Source organism: Jaculus jaculus, chromosome X, assembly GCF_020740685.1.
Source record: "Jaculus jaculus isolate mJacJac1 chromosome X, mJacJac1.mat.Y.cur, whole genome shotgun sequence".
NCBI classification, from domain to species: Eukaryota; Metazoa; Chordata; class Mammalia; order Rodentia; family Dipodidae; genus Jaculus; species Jaculus jaculus.
This window is the reverse complement of record NC_059125.1, coordinates 39,677,872-39,687,375: the sequence shown is the minus strand read 5'-3', so window position 1 is coordinate 39,687,375 and position 9,504 is coordinate 39,677,872. Positions and strand designations below refer to the sequence as shown.

Below are 9,504 nucleotides of genomic sequence, written 5' to 3'. Positions count from 1 at the left end.
ATATATAATACACACATATATTTACACACACACACACACACACACACACACACACGCATGCTGGAGTGGTGACTCAGTTGTTTAGTCACTTGTTTGCAAAGCCTAAAAGACCAGCATTGGCTCCCTAGTAGTGACATAAAGCCAAATGCACAGAGTGATGTCCGCATCTGGAGTTTGTTTGCAGTGGCAGCAGGCCCTGGAGTGCCCCTTCTCTCTCTTTCTTCTTGTAAATAAATAAAAATATTAAAAACACAAAATAGGGCTGGGCATGGTGGTGCAAGCCTTTAATCCCAGCACTTGGGAGGCAGAGTTAGGAGGATCGTCATGAGTTCAAGGGCCCCCTGAGACTACCAAGTGAATTCCAGGTTCCAGGTCAGCCTGGGCTAGAGTGAGTCCCTACCTTGAAGAACCAAAAAAAAAAAAAAAAAAAAAAAACCCAACCCCCGACAAATATATAGATTCCACATTTGACACTGCCTGAAGTTGTATACTTTATTTTCTTTTCACATGTCCCATGGTCTAAATCCAGTTTTCAAGTAATCACTTTTGAATTAAAGTATATAACTCCTTGTCATAATTCTACTACTATTTTGACACAAGTCAAAAATTTCTGTATGTACATTACTTACTTGGGCTGGAGAGATGGCTTAGTGGTTAAGCACTTGCCTGTGAAGCCTAAGGACCCCAGTTCGAGGCTTGATTCCCTAGGACCCACATTAGCCAGATGCACAAGGGGGCATATGTCTGGAGTTCGTGGCAGTGGCTGGAGGCCCTGGTGTGCCCATTTTCTGTCTCTCTCTGTCTGCCTCTTTCTCTGTCACTCTCAAATAAATAAATAAAATAAATAAAAAATAAACATTATCTAATAACACTTGTTGCAGAGAGCCATTAGGACTAAGACTTCATCTACCTATTCTTGTGAGATTTTGTTTTGCTCATTAACCATTTTTACACATTTCAGTTTCTACTAGAAGGTAAAGAGCAGGCAAGGAACACCATATTTCTTCACTTAAGGGTCAACAATCTGGACACGTTCTGTAAGTCTAGATAAAAATCCACATTGGATAATACTAATATACTCAAGACAGGTAGCTATTTATTTTGAAGGCAGTGTGACAAAATATGACATTCTCATGAGGTAAAAGCATGGTGCATTAACTGGTACCAAGGACATAAGTGAAAAAAAATGGAACCCAAAAAATTCTACAAATAAAATTACAATCAGGACACAATGAGTAAGTATAGTATACTAACAAACTGAACTCACATATGACCAGGTAAGCACAAAGCTTACAGACTTGGAGCTCATTTGTTCATTATTCATCAACTAATTTGAAAAGATAAAATGTGTTTAGTTCTGTTCTAGTCAATGTAAGGATACAAAGGTACTGCTTGACTTGGTTCTTTCCCTAAAGAACACCATCAAAGCATCTTGATTAACTGTCAGTGAAATTACTTACACATGAAATAGAGAACATTAAGGGCAACATGTAATACACTAAAAAGAAAATAATAGGTTCTGACAACGTGACAAACTGACAAAAGATAGAACTACATATGCTTCTTATGCTTGATAAAAATACGTTTAAGAATTAATCATGTATTGTTGGACAAAACTTAAAGGAGGACATTATTTTAGTTTTAGCTCTTGTATGAGGCTGTGACAGATGAAACCAAACCAGAATAGAACCACTCATTTTAGGTGCCATGTAATCAAATAGCTTAAAATGGACAGATTTAAAATTTCAATTTAGATTTTCAGTTTTCTGATACAGACTGAGATAATTTACCATATACTGAGCTCTATACCTTAAAGGATTGAGATATAATAAACATGGGGGGGTCAAATTGGTACATATTTAGATAAATTTAAACTGTAAAGCAACCAACAGAATTAATCTGTGGAGAGAACAGAAATAGAATGTTAAGCAGAAAAAAAAAAAAAAAACCTGCCTGTGACAGGGGATTAGAATTAAAGTACTCCAAAGTTTTGGTGTTATTTTGGAGAAAGAAGTAGATTTTGATTAACTTGAAATTTCAAATATGCATGCTAAGGAACTAAAGTTTATCAATGAAAGGTAAAAAATATATTATGCTAGAAACTATTCTGTATAATTTTAAAAAATAGAATTATCATAATTCAAAAGAAGAGACCCAGTATTAGAAAAAAATAAAACCAATAATGTCAGTAACAATACTACTGTTATCACCACGATACTAGTAATTGTTATGTATCATGACTGGACTAAGCTCTTCAGTTGGGACTCTCAGATTGTCATAAAAATGAAGTAATTTGCCACTTAAGAGATACATCTAAAATATTACACAAGAAGACTGAAAGAAAAGAGATATAGAACAATATTGTTGGTCAATCTCAGTCAAAAGAAAGTTATTATAATAACTGTAATTTCAAGCAAAATGTACTTAAAAATATAATTATGGGTAAATTAAACAGCTCATTGCACTTGCGTGTCCATAACAATGTAGCCAAAAAGCATAAAGCAAAAACTGACAGATTCCATTACTTTATTGTGTGTGGGGGGAGGCGAATTCTTAAAAACAGATTAGTGATGGTGAGATGGCTTAGGGTTAAGGCTTGCCTGCAAAGCCTAAGGATCCAGGTTTGATTTTTTTTTTAGTACCCACATAAGCCAGATGCACATGGTGGCACATATACATGAAGTTCGTCTGCAGTGGCTAGAGGACATGGCATGCCTACTCTCTCTCTTTCTCTACCTGCCTATTTCTCTCTCTCTCTCAAATAAATAAATAAAAATTAAAAAGATTAAATAGATGAAATTTCTATAAGGATACAAACTATTTTAATAAAAAGGTTAAAATTTACTATTTGAAGGTATTGGGAACCCTGTACCCAACAATGTTCAGAAAAGATGTGTACTTTCAAGCACACAAAGAAACAAACATTGCACACATATCAGAGTATAAAACAAACCCCAATAAGTTATAATTATTTTCTTTAGCCATGCCCAAATCTTCATATATTTAGGAAATATATATTAATTGCATTAAAGTAAGCACAAAACAAATTAAAGACAAAGTTGCATTTAAAATTTATCAACACTGTAGAATCACATATTGCTTTTACTTTGAAAGGGTCTTTCATATTTCAAATTATCAATGTCTCCTCAGAATTATAATCAAGACTGTACCCAAAGAGGCAAGTAGGGAGAAAATACAACTAAGAAAGAACTTACATGCAAAATATGTGAAAAACCTATACAAATCAATAAGGACGGATGATGTTTTAGAAAACAGAAAATCACAACACAGCCATTTGTAATTGCTCTATTTATTAATACATATATCACAAATGTTTACAATATCAATGCATTCATGTTGGCATGCTAAACAGAGGCATTATTTTTAAATTCTTTTAAAAATATTCTGACTTTTATTCTCCCTTTACACTCAAAGTCTATAATGTCAGTGTAAGAAAAACATTAAGAAAGAAGTAACATAACATAATAGCAATTAACTGGGGAAAACCCAAAGTGATGTCATTGTCTTCAAGGAAAGCAATAACACAGTCTTAAAATAGGATTATACTGGTTTCAACTGAAAAGCAAAGGAACACTAAACTGTCTCTACATACCCAGGTATGAAACAGTAACGAGCAAGGAGGCCACCTAACACTCAACAATCTCCACCATGCATGACACATGCTGTTTTGTCCTCATAGTTAACTACTGACATGTTGCCTTTACATGCCCTAGGCAGCCTAAAGAAGGTAGGAAAGAACCCCAATAAAGGGAAAACCAAATCAGAAGAACAGATTATTATCATCTGCTAGTCTATGTAAAGATATGTGGCATTTATGGACCACAGTGAGGGGCTGTCAAAAGCCACTCTTACTACATGCAGGGCAGCAAAGGGCCAGTGATGAATTGATAACCAGTTACCTACAATTAACTGCAGTTGGACCAAGTACACGTGGAGGAGCTGGCACGCATGGGGCCTTAGGATGGGGTTCACTATGACTGGTTGCAGGTGGCAGGGAGGGCATGGCTACATTGTGTGGCAAAATAGGACTTCACAAAATGGACACTACACATTATGTAGACTGAAAGGTGGAGCAGAGACTGGGTAGGAGTGTCAGCTGCACGCAGGAATTGGGGTTGGGAGTAAAGAGTGATGGGAACAGGCCAGGTGTATTATGTACTGTGCTCTAACATTCTTTGGAAGTCTTTCAAAGATTGCTGCAGTTCCTTTTTAAAACAGGCTTCTTATTCCATGGTTCTTGAAAGACTGAGAGAAAGACAAATGAAACATGTGAATGATTCACCAGTAATAATTGGAGTTGGAAAAAAATAGCAACAAAGTGAAGTTCCACAATTACATCCACCCTGCCTCTTTCCTAATACCATGGATATGAGATTTCTTTTCTTTTCTTTTCTTTTTTGGCATGTGTAGTGCGTGTGTGTTTTATGAATGGTATATGCATGTGAGTGTGCAGAAGTGCATACCCTGTGTGTGTGTAGGCCAGAGGAGAATGCTTGATGTCCCTATTCTATCACTCGTATTTCCTTGAGATTTAGTTTCTTATGGATTCCAGAGCTTGTTGCCATTTTCAATAATCCCAGTGATTCTCAGGTCTCTGCTGTCCACAGGACTGAGGTTACAGACACGCATGGCTATGCCTACCTGTTTACATGGGCGCTGGGGAATTGACCTCAGGTGGTCTCAGGTCCCCTCAGGCCTTCAGGCTTCCTAGAAGTGTTCTTACCTACTGAGCATGGAGCATGTGGACAAGTGACACCAAGATTTGGTAGTTAAGTGGCCAAGCATTTCTCCTGTCTACTTGAAGGTACTGCAGATACTATAGGGAAGTCTAGAAATTCAACATTGCCCACCACCACTTACCTTCTCCTTACACCATCTCATACTGATTGGCTGTGATGAACCTGGACAGACAGCAGGCCAGCAGCATTCCAATCAACTGTTACCAGGGAGACAGATGAAAATAAGAATGTCAAGTCAATGAGTTGCTCTTCTTTCACCCCTAGGCATATTTTTATTTCATTGATGTATAATGTTTGCATATAGTCATATGTTTAATGTATTTTTATTCATATACATTCCCAGGTGTAACTTTTAGCAAACAAGGGTTTCCTTATGAATGGGCACTAATGACAAAGAACACATCTGCTTTTAGTCATGTGATATAAGGTTGGATATTCTAACTACTGGTGCAGGACCAACTGTAGGTTCTGGAACTGGCTACACTGTAGACATATTAGGACAATTTTGAATACTAAAATAGTATTAAAATGTGTTAATATTATAATGCTAACAAAAGACATACAATTCTGGAGATATTAAGTAAAAGGCCAAATTTGGATTCAGAGCCACCATATGCATAAACATTTGGAAGATTTCTCAATCTATTATGTATGATATTCTGGTCATACTTGGCTGACAAACAGTAATTCTGTTCTTGAGACAAGAATAGAGACCTTACTCTTGACTAGATCCATTTGCCAGTAAGATGAAAGTCATGGCCTGTGCGAGGTAAGAAAGGAGAGGGAAAGGGGCAATCCTGGGCCCAAGGCCCATATATTCCTAGGGCCCACTTCCTAGATTTTCAAAAGCCACTGAACAACCTTTCACAGAGTGTCTCACAGCCTGCTCAGAAGACAGATTTACTTATCTATCGTTTTTTTTTGGAGGGAGGGGGGCGAGGAGTGGCTTGGCCTAGCCTGTGGCATGAGTGAATCTTGATCAAAATGTTTGTGTCACTATCAACACAACCCTTAAGCATATCCTTTTCTCTTTATTAGCTTCCCAAATTCTCATGGACCCCAAAAATAAGCATAGTTTTGGATGGGAGCCCGATTGTGCACTTAAAACTGTTATCTATTTTACTTTGAACAAGAGCCCCTTTTTTTCAAGTGACTAGACATGCTTTATTGGATCATAGGTGGGGAGATCTTTAGAGAGAATCTGCTGTAAGTCTAACAGTACAAGTAACCCATCAGACCTTGTCAGAAATATACATTCTCTGACCTGGATATCTATGACCTCACAGTGCCTGACACTACCTACATAAGACCATCATAATAGGAAGAAAAAGATCATGACATCAAAATAAAAGAGAAACTGATTGAGAGGGGGAGGGGATATGATGGAGAATAGAGTTTCAAAGGAGAAAGTGTGGGGAGGGAGGGAATTACCATGGATATTATTTATAATTATGGTAGTTGTCAATAAATATATTGAAAAAAAATACATTTGCATTCTTAGGTTCTACCTAGACCATATGAATCAGACATACTGTGGTAAGGCCTGGAAACTGGTATCTTTATAAGCTACATACAGGGTATATCCACTTACCCAGTTTACCTTGTCACTTAATCTGATAGAAGAAACATCTGTGGCCATTCTAGTTTTACATTGCTGGTCAATAATCCCTGAACTCTTTCCTCCTTGCCCTTAACTCATCATACAGGTTCTAGCATCCAATTGTTATCTATCTTTTTAAAGTTAAATTTGTGCTATGAAATATTCAAATGACAGGTAGAATAACTCATCACCTTACTGGACTTGTCCTATGTCCTACCAAGGCTCTCTGGCCTACATCATTTGATGTCACAACACATGTGCTTACTCTGAAGTGGCCAAAGGTATCATGGCTATAACCTTCAGAATATTATGCTAAATGAGAAACTGAAATCCCCCAGGAGTAGAAGGACTTTGAAACATATTGCTTCTCCCATTAAAAAAAAAAAAAAAAAAACTTACCATACATAGTGGAGACACATAACATATTCAGATGTAACAAACTATTGACTTTTTAACCTTTACCAATACTATAATCTTGACTTTCTGGATCAGAAAATGGGCTGAAGGGAGATGCAAGAATCTCTCCCAAATTATATAAATAATCTTTACAAAGATTAAGGTTGCATCCTCTTTATATATCTGACAATAATCCTAGTTTGTCCTATACTCTACACAGAAAAGGTAAGAAGACCCCCTAAAGGACCTCTAAAAGAATTACTGGCACCAAGTGAATTACCCCAGCAGCTGGTGTACTCCAGCAAAGGCCCTGTAAGGCGGTGAGAGTTCAGGGGATAAACTGGAAGAAGTAGTATCTTTTTTTGATGAGTAACTTTTGTCTTCTAACTAACACTTAAACTATTATGAAATCAGGAAATGAATTCCATTAACGTGCTACTTGCTACAGAAATAAGGGTGATTCCTAGATTTAAAAATTTAAACAGTAGAACAGATAGCCACTCTCAACCACCTGCTGTAAATTTATAGGGCAGCAGGGTATTTTCAGCAAGCCCAGACAAATAGTCTTTTCTTTGAGAGGATAATAGCAAAGGGAATCTGGAGAGAGATCAGCAAATGTCTGATAATACCATTCTGTACAAACAAGGGTGTTAAGCTCAGTTGGCAAACAGGGGGCACTGTCCATGTAGTCAATTAAAAGGCTGAATTCAGCTTAGTTTTCCTTACACATTTACACTACTTTTAATCTCTCAGACAATAGGTATACAAGACCAGCTTTTAATAATGGCTGGTGATGAAAAGGAGAAGGAGTGTGGGTAGATGAGGAAAAAGGAAAGGAAAAGAGGGAAGAAGGGAGGGAGGGAGGGATATAGTCTGATCCTTCCTATTCACTTTGGCCTCTACTCATTAGAGCCTGCTGAAATATAGGAGAACCAAGACAACAGCCAACATTTGTGGAATTTGGCTATACCACTGGCTACAATATTTCTGAATGAATTTTTCAAAGGATCAACGGGGCTCTTTCTTCTTCAACAGGCATCTAGTACATGTCTACCACTGTCTCCACTGCTTATTTGCATCTGGAAGCCAAGTGTCATCTTCTAGGAATCCTAAGGTAGCTGAAGCCGTTAATGACTGCAGTTTCCAGTATATGGTACTTTGATGAGTTCTACACTAGTTGCAATGTTTCTGCTTTTGGATTCCTTGGGGTTAAAGCTCCTCTCTCAATGCTCTGGTGTGCCACAAAGCATACTCAACCATCCATAGGGAGGGATTTCTTTATCACAGCAAAGACAGATTAATGTTCATCGGGCTGGTTAACCATTTGTCTATGCATAAATTTCTTCACAGGGATGTGTGAATGAAGTCTGGATGACAGGTGTTAATGTAGTACTTCATGACTTGGAGATGGATCATTTGACTTGATTCATCTTACTAGTGAGAACATCTAACATGCTTCATCTACATGGTTCTGGTCTCATTGAGGCACACTTCTCATGTACACTATTGAAAACACATCTCTTTATTTCTCTAGAGCAGTCATGAGGGAAGACTTCTTATAGAATATATACATATATATATATATATATATATATATATATATATATATATATATATGTATGTGTGTGTGTGTGTGTGTGTGTGTTATATATGTGTGTATATATGTATATATGTTATATATGTGTGTGTATGTATATATATTTCTCCAACGGAGGTAGTCCTCTTCAAGTGTCAATAACAAGTCTATCTCTATGTGCTAAGTACCTGTGTTGAGGAAACCTTATGTTTAATGCTGTCAACTGCATTCTAGACATTTGCATGAGTCACAAGGTTGAAGATCCTCGAAATTTTCATTGAGCTATAACAGAGATATTACTGAGTGTTATCATTGAAATGTTATAGCTATTGGGAGAAAGTTCAGGGCAGTAATAGCCTTTGAAATGTCTGTCAAGAGGAAATGAAATATACTGTTCATGATCCCACTCAGGCTTGTCTGTGTGTTGGTATGTTGACAGCAGAATTCACTTTATGAGTGTAAAAACAATGAATCATGGTAAAGGATAATTTTGAAATTACAACATGAAGCACCCTTATAGTGACTGAGTCCACATGCTTTGGGGAAAAGAAATATCACCTAGGATTTTATAACTGCTTAAGAGTAAAAGCATCTCTACCCTTCAAATGCTAAACTCCATGTTTGATAACAAAACAACAACAAAAAACTATCAAGCAAAGGATCTACTTACTCTTTGATGTAAGCAAACATCACAGAGGTAGTAACTTATTGTACTGTAAACTTATAATTTATATGCTTATTTTGCATTCCAAAATTAATAATAATAAAAATAAATAAATAAATATGTCAGGAACAAGTGAATAAAACTACTTGCATTCACAGTGCTAAGGAGAACAAAGACACAAATGGGTGGGGAGAACGGTGGATTCTGAGGTAGCCAACATAGAAATCGAAGCTCTAGTGCCATTACTTAGCCAGGCGTAGTGGCGCACGCCTTTAATCCCAGCACTTGGGAGGCAGAAGTAGGAGGATCACCATGAGTTCGAGGCCACCCTGAGATTACATAATGAATTCCAGGTTAGCCTGGGCTACAGTGAGACCCTACCTCGAACGAAAAACCAAAAAAAAAAAAAAAAGAGCCTCTAGTGCCATTACTGAGAAGTTGCTTGGCTTTGTTTGAACAATGCCCTGCTGGTCTGAAAAAGTCCGAGCTAAACATGAAAATTTTATTT

General features: G+C 37.1%; 1 protein-coding gene across 1 annotated transcript in view; it reads right to left on the bottom strand.

The window, feature by feature from the left end:
* Positions 1-3,294: 3,294 nt before the first annotated feature.
* Positions 3,295-9,504, bottom strand: part of Tspan7 (tetraspanin 7) — a 122,777-nt gene continuing 116,567 nt past the window's right edge. Inside the window, exons 7-8 of the mRNA XM_004665739.2 lie at positions 4,882-4,957; positions 3,295-4,266 (exon numbers count right to left, since the gene is read on the bottom strand). Of these exons, the coding sequence (XP_004665796.1) occupies positions 4,889-4,957 (69 nt within the window). The 3' untranslated portion in view covers positions 3,295-4,266; positions 4,882-4,888. The remainder of the gene's footprint in view (positions 4,267-4,881; positions 4,958-9,504) is intronic.